The sequence below is a fragment of the Homalodisca vitripennis genome, unplaced genomic scaffold, assembly GCF_021130785.1.
Source record: "Homalodisca vitripennis isolate AUS2020 unplaced genomic scaffold, UT_GWSS_2.1 ScUCBcl_7647;HRSCAF=15423, whole genome shotgun sequence".
In the NCBI taxonomy this organism is placed as follows: domain Eukaryota; kingdom Metazoa; phylum Arthropoda; class Insecta; order Hemiptera; family Cicadellidae; genus Homalodisca; species Homalodisca vitripennis.
The window spans coordinates 12,886-26,047 of NW_025783755.1; the positions used below are offsets into that span (position 1 = coordinate 12,886).

At 33.1% G+C, this 13,162-nt stretch overlaps 1 protein-coding gene across 1 annotated transcript; it reads left to right on the top strand.

The window, feature by feature from the left end:
• The first annotated feature begins 988 nt into the window (after positions 1 to 988).
• LOC124374247 (piezo-type mechanosensitive ion channel component-like) lies at positions 989 to 12,592 on the top strand. The gene is made up of 4 exons (XM_046832498.1): positions 989 to 1,196; positions 2,266 to 2,451; positions 3,281 to 3,403; positions 12,430 to 12,592. Exons 2-4 carry the CDS (start codon positions 2,291 to 2,293, stop codon positions 12,590 to 12,592), a joined length of 447 nt encoding a protein of 148 aa, XP_046688454.1. The 5' UTR covers positions 989 to 1,196; positions 2,266 to 2,290.
• Positions 12,593 to 13,162: the final 570 nt, after the last annotated feature.

Consider the following 13,162-nt stretch of genomic DNA (forward strand, 5'->3'; position numbering starts at 1 on the left):
CCGAAAGTAGAAGAATTAGCCAGCCATGTGGAACGGAACGAGCAGAGAACAGACAGCAGCGCAGTAGCTTCCTCCGAACGTGTCTGACCGCTCCGAACAGTAGCTGGTGCCGGTGAACACCTGGTCGGTAAACTAGTCAAGGTCAACCAGCTGACCTCAACCAAACAGTCCAACCAGGCAGAAAATCAATACTTGACGGAGTGACTCCCCCACCGACTGACAAGAGTGGCCGAGGTGGGCAAAATAATAGACAAAAATAAATGTTCAAACTGAGCCCCGGCTCAACTTAGTCATAACAAAAAATTAGCTTTGAACTTGAAACAAGATTATTTTTACTTGTCTTGGCGTTATAGGGAAGTTAATGGATTTATTAGTGACGTGTGAAGGGTTAATACTATTTATCAGTAGTGTAATAGAATCTTTATGTATCCCTCTCACTTTTATAGGTCAAAATGTTTTAAGAAATAATAATAATTCTATAAATGAATTAATTTGATGGAAAATCATTAAAGTTTGTGGTATGTTTGTCATTTGCATATTCCCAAACTCTGTAAATACTATTTTATAGTAGATGGCATCTTGTATTTCTCTAAGTGGTGTTGTATATCTAATAAGTCTGATATTAAAATATTTCTGCTTCATTAACCCTTAAAAATCCAGCCTTTATTTTTTGAAGGTTGAAGTGTAATTTGTTCTGAATGTTTCAACAGTGTTATGAGCCAAATACAAAAGAACTTTTTAATCTTATATATATATATGTGTGTGTGTTGTTTGGGCTAACAAACCACCAACTTCGATTTTCCTTCTGGACTTTGATTCTGGACAATAGAAGTAATTTTAAAGTTAATAGTGGTCAGAAGTAGGAAACATTTATTTTGTTTAGTAATTCTTCATTCTAGAAAATATTCTTCCTTTTACTTGTTTTCTTCACCAGTACCACTCCACGTTCAAAGCCAAACGATAAGTGTGTTCTAAATTCTAATACAACATTAATTACAGTAATGTACTGGATATCCTGTGTTGTATCCAGGTGACTTTGTGGTGCTGTTACTGGTGTGTCGTCAAGCTCTGGTGTTCCGGATAGAGCAGCGTCACGATGGCCACGAGTACGCAGGAGGCACCAACAAACGCATAATTGACGATGTAGAAAGGTCTGGCTTCGTAAACCCTGTCCCCGACTTTATATCACATGCCAGGTACCTCATTCTATGTTATAGTTATTTGAGTGTATAAACAATCTTGGAAACATTTGTATAATTTTGTATCACATGCCATTTGTATGCCAGTTATCTGACTATAATTAGTTATCAACTTGTTGGTTGGTTTTTCCTAACGTATTTGGGCCAACAGTTTTTTATTAGATCGTTTTCATTTTCATTTATTTCCAATGAATCAAAACCATTACAGCAAATTAATTAATCAATAACATAAGTAAATAAATGAGTAACAAGTGATAGTAACAAAAGTAAAATAAACAAATAAAATATCAAACAGTGGCAGTAATACATAAAAATAACAAGAAAAAACAACAAATAAATAAGTAAACAGATTATTTCAAATTGATTACTGAAAACTTTTAAAGAGCATACAAATAAATTTATCACTTACAAAACAAAACAATAAATTATCACAAATATTAGGACAAAAACTTATTGGAAAATAAGTCAGGAATTTTAGGAATACACTGACTATGATAAATGTATATTGGCCAAACAAAAAGGAACGTCAAAACACGATTCAAAGAACGCTTTTTTATATATAAAATATGAAAGAACTGAAAAATCTGCTACTGCGAATCACTTTATTGAATCTGGACACATCTCTAATAAAAATTTATGATTATTGAAAGAAGTTACAAACACAATACACTTAAATGCTTGGGAAACCTTTTATATTAACAAAAATCAAGAAAAACTTATATCCTCTGAGATTTCTATCAATGTTAATAGGTGGAACAATGTAATCACCAGAGTTACAGGGGCTGCACATGATGAGATACTTTGTACAGTCATTTTGTGGAAATCAGATCAATTAAGAGGGATCAGTATTGCGACCATCAGCTTGTTTATCATTATTTCATTCCTCCCTGAATTTTGTTATTCTTCTCCCCCATATATTTTCGTTTACCTTCTTTAGCAATGTTAAAGAATATTGAGATAATTGAGATGGATTGAACAATATCCATTATTATTTAGACTTTACTAAACTGTAAAAAACAATTTTATTCTCAACCAGATATTAAAACTGTTTGTACTTACGTTCTAGATCATGGTTGGATATAATCAAAAGGATGATTTTGTCCGCTTTCATCTGGTTCACTCTAGCTATCGTATTCTTGGCTGGTACCAACCGTGTAAATATCTTCTCCTTGGGCTACCTGATTGGTGCCTTCATTTTCCTCTGGCAAGGCAACGACCTTTATCTCAGACCGGTCAAGGTTATACTACGATGGTAAGTAGTGTCCAGTCGGACAGTTTACAAATTTATACTACACAATAATTACATTTTTAATTTAATCTGCAATAGAGAAATATTTGGAATTGTTTAACTTAAATGTGTGAATTAAAGTATAATTTTATATGAAATTTATATTTAAATTTTGATTGGGCCAAATTTTGATATTTTGTTCTTAATTTAAATACTAATACAGCTATGTTTGAATATGTATTAATAGGTGAATTGAAGGGTGGATTAGTTCTCAATTTTTGTTTCATTTATTTAAGTGAATCACTTCAAAAATGTAAATATGTACACCATCTTTTGTAATTTTTATGTTTTGTGCTATTCTTATTAAATAATCGCAACATTATTTTTTTAAAATATGTATGCATTTTTATGCATAATATATAATATAATTATTCTCACAACAACTCAGTTTTAAATATAGTCAGTATTATACTTTTAGTCAGAATATACCTGGATATGGTCAGCCGAATACTTTTTACAAGTCCTGGATAGTTTTTGACTTATAACAATTAATAAGTTAAGTATGAAAAAAATTTGGTCTTTAATCTTTTAAATATTTGTATGAACTCTGTATTTTTTATTACCTTATATTGTGATATTCACAATAAATTGATTACCATTCAAAAAAGTAAAATCAATTTTATATACATAATAAGAGTAAAGTGTAAAATATAAAATAAAATTGTTACATATTTCAGAACTGTATTTTCCTGTGCGAAATGCAGAGCTATGCGTGCTGGGTAATCCAAGTTGTTTCTTGCTTGGACCAAATGGTTTATTATCTCTTGTATCAAATATTGGTGTCTGTGTGCAGGTGGAGTTTCTTGATCAGATACAGTGTGACAGTGATACTGATAAAGGCCATGCTGCAAATCCTCGGCTGCATCTTCCTGCGTGAAATGCAGGACCATGCATGCTGGGCTGTCCAACTGTTTGGGTATTGCCTGTATCAAAAAGTTTGGCACCATTCAAAATTCACTAGGTATGTATTTTTTACTTTTTCTTTAATCGAATTGAATATTATTTGGCTGCCTCTGGGTTATATTTTTGTGCAATTTTAGTTCTCGTCACTACAAAATGTTCTGTTAACTAGTCCCATTAATTATAATAGAAATGGAATTAATAACTAAAAACTGTCTACAACGAACACTTAAAACTAAAACCTCAGTTAAAACTATGTTAAACTGTAAAGTAAATCATTTGAAAAACTGTTAAGTAATGTTCACAAAACTATTAATTATAAATCTTATATTTCTCAAAGAAACAAAACAAATCCACATTCATAGGTTTAAACTTAGCTAATAACTAACAACTATGCTTTACTCATATAGTTAGAAGATCAATGTGGTATCACTCCTTTCTTCCTTTCTCCTCTGTCTGTAGATATCAAGATCAGTAGTGGCAGGGCCGGATCTATCATTTCTTCTAGGGGGGGCAAGCTTGACTTTTGGCACCCCCCCTCCGATACCAAACTATTTACCATAAGTTTTACTACTATATGCTTTGTATATGGGGTTGAAATAAAATAAAACTTAGGTTGAATAATAAGTGTTATTTTAATGAAATAGAAATGTCTATTTTACAATTTTACATGAATCCAAAACAATACAATTGTTTTAGAAAAAAACAATACTAACAATTATAGAATCTTTATCTTCCGAGCCTTCTTTGCTGCAAATGTGTTAATTATCTGATCAAAATAAATCAAAGAAGCCCTTTCATGTTCAATTGATACAATGCTTAAATTAGTTAGTCTTTGCTGTTTCATAGAATTTCTTAAATAGGTTTTTATAAGCTTCAATTTGCTGAAACTTCTCTCTCCAGATGCTACAGAGACTGGAAGCGTTAGAAAGATTTTAAGAGCTACATATATGTTTGGATAACCCTCTTTCAACTTGCTCTTATGCAATATTTTGAGCAAAGATGCTGCTGTTGCGTCTTCCAATCCATCTTCCATATTTAAGGCATGAAATTTAAAACTCTCTATTTCATTCACAAGCTCTTCTTCATTTAAGTCACTGGCATATGTTGTAGCTAATTCTTTTGCTTTACTTTTCAAAGTTTTAACATCCATTTTTTTTATTTGATCCCCACACAAAAAATTAAACTTATCAGCAACGATTTTTAACGCATCATATCTGTTAGTTAGCTCACTAATAATTCTATCACATATTTGAAAAAGTGATCTTTTGAAAAGCTCTTCTTCTTCTTCTTCAGTAAAATTTGGCCCATCATCTTCATGTGTGTCTCCTGTCATTTTCTTTTTCTTTCTCTTTCTGTGTTTCCTTGTACTCTGCTGTTATGCCCATATTATTAGCTAAAAATGTTGCCTCATCAATTGCCTCTGAAACAGTTAAATCCCTAGTTGAAGATAATACATTTAGAAGACCTTGTATGTTTCTTGCAGCATTGTCTACTGTTGTGTCCTCTCTTTGTAGAAACTTGCTAACTCTATCAATTTTCTTGAGGACTGAATACCAAAAGCATGTCATAATAACATATTCAAACCTTGTCATGTTTTTAAGTAGCGATTTAGCTTCAGCTCTTGTTTCAGGAGATGAGAACTCATGGGTAGTTTAAGTCTTCAAGAGAAGAGAGCACTTTGTCCATATGTTTATAAATAACCTCCACAGAATCAATCCTTGCTGACCATCTTGTTTTACTTTCTGATTTTAACGAAAGGGGAACATGTTGTTTTAAAACTTCCCACCTTGATGTAGAGCCATGAAAGAAGTTGTAGAGGCTGTTTATAATACCAAAATACGATTGTGCTTCAACACAGGCCTCTGCTGAATGAACCCCAACTAAATTTAAGGAATGGGCTGAGCATGGGACAAAGTAGGCCAGTTTGTTCTCTTGCACAATCCTTGACTGGACACCCTTGTATTTCCCAGCCATGTTTACTCCGTTGTCATACGACTGGCCCCTGCAAAAACATCAAGTCTAGACCATCTTCTTTGAGCTTTTTAGCAATGCTTTCAAAAAGCCCCTCGCCTGTTTTTTTCACTCACGGTAAAAAAAATCTAAAAAGCTTTCACATACCTCTGGCCCTTCTTCAGTATATTTAATGTAACGAATGACTTCAGTCATTTGTTCATTTTTACTTACATCAGGGGTACAGTCGAAAATCAATGAAAAATATTTAGCTTTTTTTATGTCCTGAATTATGTCTTCTCTAATTGCATTTGCAATGAGATCAAGAAACTCATCTTGTACTGTGTGAGAAAAATAGCTGAGCTGCCCTTTCTTATGGCGACCAATATGCTCACGCAAGGTCTCATTATAGTGGGAAATTAAATCTATAGTGTTGAGAAATTTTCCACTATTTGGATCTGCTCAAGTTACAAGTTTCGTTTGTGTCCCTCTGAATGCACTACCCTGTTTTGCCAAAAAATAAGACAGCATCTGGTATACAGCGTAGTACTTCTCTCCAGTGGGATTCCTCCTTTTTTATCTGATCCTGCAACTCCTTGTCGATCCCTCCTTTACCAAGTGAAGTTTCTAATGCTTTCCATGAAACAAAGGTTTTCTTATGGTACTGGGAGTTTTCATGTTTCTGGCAATTTGTCACTGAGGTTTTCCAATTTGTGAATCCCTCCTTTCTTACTAAAAACGAAATTGTTGATTCATGTTCTGTGTTCAAATGACGAAAAAGCCTGCATGGAACACAGTACAAAGCATTCATTGTCTCGCTGTAAGCCAAATAAGATCTTTTGACCTTTGAACCATTTTTTCAAAATTTTGTAAAACCAATCTTTTGTAAGGTTTCGGCCCTCCCTACCGCTTTTACTCAAATCAGGATTATGATCATCGTTTTCACATCTCCTTTGTATGATGTAACCTCTTTGTTTGTCACTAAGCTGAGTTGTCCAAGTTCCAGGGTCATTAAAATTAAAATTGTACTCACATTCACTCTCCTGTTCTTCATGGTTAGGCCCTTTTGAGTCTGAAACTGAAACGGCTTCTTGAAATGACGGAGAAGAGGCCCAAAAATCAGTAGCATGCGAAGTATGTGGTTTTTCACAAATAAAGTCATTGTTGTCTTCTTCCTCTGCACAAACGTCCATGAGATCTTCTCCTCCAGCGTTTTCTTCTCCCACCGCATCCTCTTGAACAGACGGTTTATTTCTCGTTGCTTCAGGTTCGGCTTCGTCTGTAAGCAACAGACATAAATGCACACATGACCAAACATTTTAATTTTTTAAGTAGGTTACATGTACAACATAAACAAATTATTACATTGTGTAACGTTTTATAAATCATGTAGGCCTAACTAAAAACGTTACAAAAATATAATGTTGTTAAATAGTGCCAATAATGCTAAAAAACATGCTATCTTAATTGGGATACTATTACAGTACTAGCCTACAGCCTATTCGATATATTAATTGTTTTAGTAGTAAGGGCCAAGGGGATATTATTACAATCAATGTATTGTTAAACATTTTAGTACGTATGTTACCGTATTAAAACTATCGTTAATAATAGCATAGAAAGTAAGTGAAAGAAGCATTTTATGTATATGTTTTTTAATGTATTTTAGTTCTGAAAATTTAAATGTGTTTATGCTACGCAAGGTGTGGTGGGCGTCGGCCCGACGAATGTGAACGGGAGAGGATTTTCATTCAGGCAACGAATCTATAAACTAAACCTATATTTACAATTAATGATCTATAACCACTATTTTTAACATTAAAACTGAAGTTTGTTGTTATTATGCCGCTATAGCCTATAACTGTTTTGTACTCAAAATGAATCTTAACAAATTAAAATACAACAAAAATTAGTTACCTTGGTCCTTGATATTTTGCAACCATGATGACATTAAAGTTGACGATTTCGCGGCTCCCTCTTGTTGTCTTGCTTTAGCTTTCTTTCTGTGGAAACACCCTGATGGTTTTTTCGACATGTTGATCTATGTTAGTCACAGGTAGAGTATTCATACAACTGCGACATGAAATCTAACCTAAACTCATCAAAAGTTCACGCTCACGTCAAGCGGGAACACTCACGAGTCACTAGTCAGGGGCCGGGAGCGGGAGAGACTTGCGCTTGCGCTTTCTAGTCCTAGTCAAGCCGTAGACAATGTTGCCAACCCACAGCCTTAGTTATGAAAATACCCTGCCGCTTTAAAGATATTTCTTACTAGGGCCTATGTTCTTTTGGTTTGCGCAAATATAGTTTTACTGAAGTAAGAAATTGTTATGTACGTAGACTATATTGTGCTATTGACGACACTTGACAGTAGAAATGGTAAATGTTTTTTTTTATGGTGGCCTCATCCATCATTTGGCGCCCGGCGCGGCGCCCCCCCTAACTCGGCGCCCGGGTCACATGCCCCCCCTGCCCCTCCCTGGATCCGGCCCTGAGATAGTGGGTTGGCTTTGCTCCAGCTGTGGCAGTACTCGAGTATGTTGAGTCAGACTACCTAGTTGTACAGCCAATGTGTGTAGAACAAAATTCTTGATTACACTGGATAGTCAATAACATCTCAGGATTAAGTTATATCTTTGGGAAAGAAATTTACAGAAGGATAAGTAGGTCCTTTTTATTTTAAAAAGTAAGGCAGAACTAATCAACAGAAGTGACTGCTTCTTATAACGGGCTCTGAATATATATCTTGAAAAAAGTACCATTTATAAAATATCTCATTTTACGTAATTTAGCCAATTCTTTTTGCCATCGTAGCTTCACTTCATCAGTTGTATTTTCATTTACACTTATTTCTGTTTTTTACTATTCTGCTTTGCCATTATCAGAGCTTTAAATCACCACTTTTTCATTTGGTTTTTTGGATGAATCGGAATCATTTTTCTTCATTTTCCTCCATTATATTATTAGCTGAAAAAGATGTAAACACATATTTACTACCTGTAAATCCAAATAAATCATAATATATATATGCTCCGTCACAGCTGATTTACAGACACCATTCTCATTTCCTAGTTGTTGACTGGTGGTAGTTTCAGTTAAACATGTCATTCTTCTTTGAAAGCATGTGTTAGAAACATAAACATACGTGACGTTCCGTGCAGCAAAACGAAAGTTTTTCTCCTGTGCAAAACATACATCCATAGTCCGTCAAAAGAGGTAATCACTACAAAAGGCAAACCACTTTACCATGAATAAAACAACATAATAGTTTACAAACGTTGAATTCCAGCACTAGAGTGTAACGTAACAAAGTAAATGACTTGATTTAAGCAATGGTCAACTGGAACAATGAACAGTTGATGATGATGAGCAGTCAGCTGGTTTTCTGGCTATAGCTGACTTTTGTGATTTATGATGGAGAAGGGAAGAATTGGAGCTATAAACAATATGGTAAAATTATATATGTTATGGTAGTATGTCTAGGGGATCCACTGGTAAGATTTTGTGACCTGGATAAGTTTTTAATTTGTAGGATATTATACAGTTTAAATCTTTTATAATTAATAAACATGGTTGCTTCAATTTCAGATCCAAACGAGTGCACTGTGCCGGCTTCAGACGTGGGCTTGCCTGGGACGGCTTTTTGTTTCGGCTTCTTGATTCTTCAGAGAAGACTTTTCAACAGCTATTACTTCTTGCACATTGTGGATGAAGCTAAAGCCATGGCCATATTAGCTTCACAGGTAATTTCATCACTGGTATTATTATTGTTACTCATCAGTTTTCTTTGACTGTCACTGTAAATCCAGTAAATTTGTAGTAAATTTTACTTTACTAGGAGTGTTTTGGTGTGAGGTAAATGTTCAGTTATAGGGAAAACCTTTAAAATGTAACACAGTATTCGATATGTGCATGCTCATATTGAACAGATGTTAATATTTTTAAATTTAAATTAACATGTCATTACACGTCCTGCTGTTTATGTATGAGTACATGCTCTGCCGCACTTTGCTCACATTTTATATAAACAGCTGTACAAACGATAAAAGTTAAGTAAATCTTCCAAAATATCATCAAGTTTCTCAGTTAGTTCATTGTCTTTAAGACATATAGGTTTCTACAATGGAATTAATATTTCTGAGTAAAAAAAGATAATCTTCCTTCAAAATTGCACATATAAACGTTTTGTACTGTACAGCGATTATACACAATGTTAGCGATTAGACCACTGATATTCATCTGCCACTATGACACATAACTCATTTAAACATACAGAATTGCAAGTAAAAAAATAATGAAGTAAATGTATGCCTTAACAAAAGGTTCTCACACATTAACTTAATGTTCGATTAGTAGCAGACCAAAGCCCTTTCTTTCTTTCTTCTTGTTTGCTGAATTTCAGCCAGTTGCAGACTGATTTTACCCAAAATCAGGTAGTGGAGGAAGGAAATGAGTATAACATGGAAGGGTCTACTACCTCTACTTTCCCCAAACTAGAAAATATTAACGAAAAGTTTTTCTTGCAGTGTTTTGCCGTGGGGGCGTGTATAACGTGTTAACAGAATGGTTTTTTTTTGCAAAAACTAAGAGTTTTTATTATTCATTAAGAGTAAAAATATCAGCAGTTTAGATACATCAGAGTAAAACAACAGTAAGCAACTGTAGATTAAATAAAAAACATTCTTTTCTTGATAGTAGTTCATCCTTTTGAAAATCAATTTCACCATATCAAATTTATAAAATAAAATAAAAGAATTTAATAGTTGATGTATAAAAAGAAAACATAAACTTTGTGATTATTTATTTCCTAGCATTTAAGTATTAGTATATACATTTTCAAAGTAAGTATGAGCTTCTTAAGCGTTATTTTTGCAAAATAAAACCCTGGGGTGCAGTGTATAAGTATACAAACATTAAGATAAATAGTTATAAGCTGCTGGGAATCGTGAGGTGATTTTGTATCGACCCTTATGAATGTACCAGCATTCATAACCACAACACCTGAAATGCATCAATGTACTTCCTTTCGAGACATCATCTCACACTGTATACAGATAAAAGCGATGAAGATATAGGAAAGAAAATGTACAACTGCCTCCCCTCAGACTTGAGATTCAAGACAGGAATAGACAAGAACATACCGGGAAAACATTTTGTGGGGGTCCAGACAACTGATATTTTTCCCGTAGTGGACGGAGAGTAATACCCCATTTTGTTCAAGAATCAGAATCAGTCTTTTGTTGTTACATCAACATTTATACATAGCATTGCTATAGAAACAGGTAACATTGTCACATACACATATACATTCATACATGTGTACATCACCATTCACATATATATATATATATATACATATAAGAGGGTCAAGACAGCGTAGCAAATTTAATGCAAATCTATGTTAAAATACAATTTTAAAAATTCAGGATCCATCAAATCCTCATCAATACTATAATAGTTTTTTTTTCCAACAAAAAATCTGTTTGCTTTTAAATGTTTTTGAACTGATTAAATGTTTATATTTTTTGAGGTAACTTTTATTGTTATAGATTTTTTTGCTGTGTATTTTGGAGTTTTTTTTTCTTCCAGACGCAAGTCGATGTATGGGATATTGAAAATTTGCTTTAAATCTTGTATTGTAATTATGATCAAAGTTATCACTTCGATAAGCTTTCAAAGTTTGATTGTACTGTTAGTAGGGTTTTCAGAATGTATAAATTTGGAAGTGATAAGATTTTTAATTCTTTAAACAGAGGTTTGTAAAAAGTTCTAAATGATGAAAAGGTCATTAATCTTATAATTTTTTTTTGGATCTTAAAAACTTTATCGAAGTCAGAAGATGACCCCCAAAATTCAATACCATATTGAATTATTGAAAAAAAGAAAGAGTAGTAAAATATTATTCTAGTTTCCAAATTAATTGAATTTCGTAACACTAGTATTTGATAACATGCCGAGTTCAATCTCTAATAATATTTTTCAATACATTTTTTCCAAGAAAAGTTTATATTCAGATCAATACCTAAAAATTTTACGCTATCACATAATTTTATTTGCTGGCCGTTGAAAATCACATCCCTATTTTATAGCCCTCCTTACTATTAATAGTATTGTTCCCAAAAGTTCTTGACCCGTTTATGTGTTGTGAGAGTTCTTTCAACAGTACATGTCAGTAATACTGAATTACACTAAATAATAATAATCGTTTAGTAAAATAGTGATTGCAAAAAGTTGAAAATTTGTGGGTCCGGAACCATTGGACCCCCTTGCTGGCTACATCCTTCAGATTAGAACCAAAGACAGCACTGGATTTCCTGGCTTGCTGACAATCCTTTTACACAACTGACAATTTCCTATTGAGGATAGTTATAAATGTTCTGGTATCATTTTACAAGTTGTACTTTGTAAATTAGACAATTTACTTTAATAATCTTTTTATTGACACTGTTAGTATTCTAAATGAATAGGTTTATAATGAAAGATGATTTGACTTTAAAACAAAGTATAGTGTGTAATGTTTAATAAAAATTAGGTGAAGCCCTATTTGAGGAAAATTATTCAGTTTATAGTTTGTAAAATGTAAATTGTTTTAAACTGAAACAATTAACAGCATGCAATTGCAACAGCATGGTGGTACTGCAAATTAAACACTTTTTACTAAGGTGTCTTTAGGGTAAATTCAAGATAAACTGTGTTTTTTAAATGTCTAAAAATAATCAGTCAACATTTCTGTTAGAATTAGAGTATTCGGGAAGATCATCTCCTCTCGCAAGACACTTTTGAATACTATATGTCTTAAAGACGATGAACTGAGGTTTGCCAAGGTTTTAGCTTATTAAGGTCTACCACCAAGTTACAGGAAAAAACTTAGTCGTTGGAAACAAAATTAGTTCTATTAAGCAGTAAGGTAGTTTGTAAAGTAGGCCCAACAAAATTAATTGAATAAAATTTATTGTTTAAACCATTCATACTATTAAACTGAGAGTTAGGACTATATTGCACAAATAATAAAATTTGAAATTAACGCATATTAAAGTCTGTATATTGTCAAAATATTTACCTAATATTTTGTGGTGATTGGTATTGCAGAGGTGCTGAATTAATCGAAGAACTGAGCCACAAACAGATCCAAGAACAGCTTGAAGCGGAACGCAAGATCTTGGAAAAGATTAAGTATAAAATGGGACAGGATCAAAGCATCGCAGCAGAAAGTACAGGGGCCAAGCTACAAGGAGCCGAGCAGCCATTTTAACAGGTGAAAGCTTATTTTGGGTATGATCATTTTGGATTGTGTATGAATGAAATGGTGGTATAAAACCTCATTGAACATATCCATTAATTTGGGTTTGTATTAGCAAGAAAGTGGGAATTACTGGGTGTGGAATGTTAAGATATAGTGAATTTAATCGTAGCCCACTCACATTAAAATTAACTAAAAACAAATAAACAGAATTTAAATAAGTATTAGTCTAAGTAGTTTCATATCCAATGCAAATTTTGTCTTTAATAACGTTTAATGAAGTTACTACGGTTTTTAAAAGTTATTAGCCTTATAGGTTCTAAGTAACGTTTTTGCTGCAGTATTCTAGACAATGGTGATAATTTTGGATTTTTATTAATTACTTTAAAACTGGAATGGACCCTCTGAACCCAAGGTTACAATTTTACACTATATTAAAAATGATTCTTTTCTCACTAGGTCTTTGGATGGGACTAGAAAGTTTAACATTAAATATAATAAATATAAATCAAATGTAGATAATAATTTTAATTATATATAGGAACTATTTTCGTATTATATTTCGTATTTATTCATCATCTG

What these genes read in the sequence shown, in the direction of transcription:
- LOC124374247 (XM_046832498.1), top strand. Translation starts at nt 2,291, where the DNA reads ATGATTTTGTCCGCTTTCATCTGGTTCACTCTAGCTATCGTATTCTTG. An exon ending in GTCAAGGTTATACTACGATG is followed by an intron (nt 2,452 to 3,280) that starts GTAAGTAGTGTC and finishes GTCTGTGTGCAG; the next exon opens with GTGGAGTTTCTTGATCAGAT. An exon ending in TGGGCTGTCCAACTGTTTGG is followed by an intron (nt 3,404 to 12,429) that starts GTATTGCCTGTA and finishes TTGGTATTGCAG; the next exon opens with AGGTGCTGAATTAATCGAAG.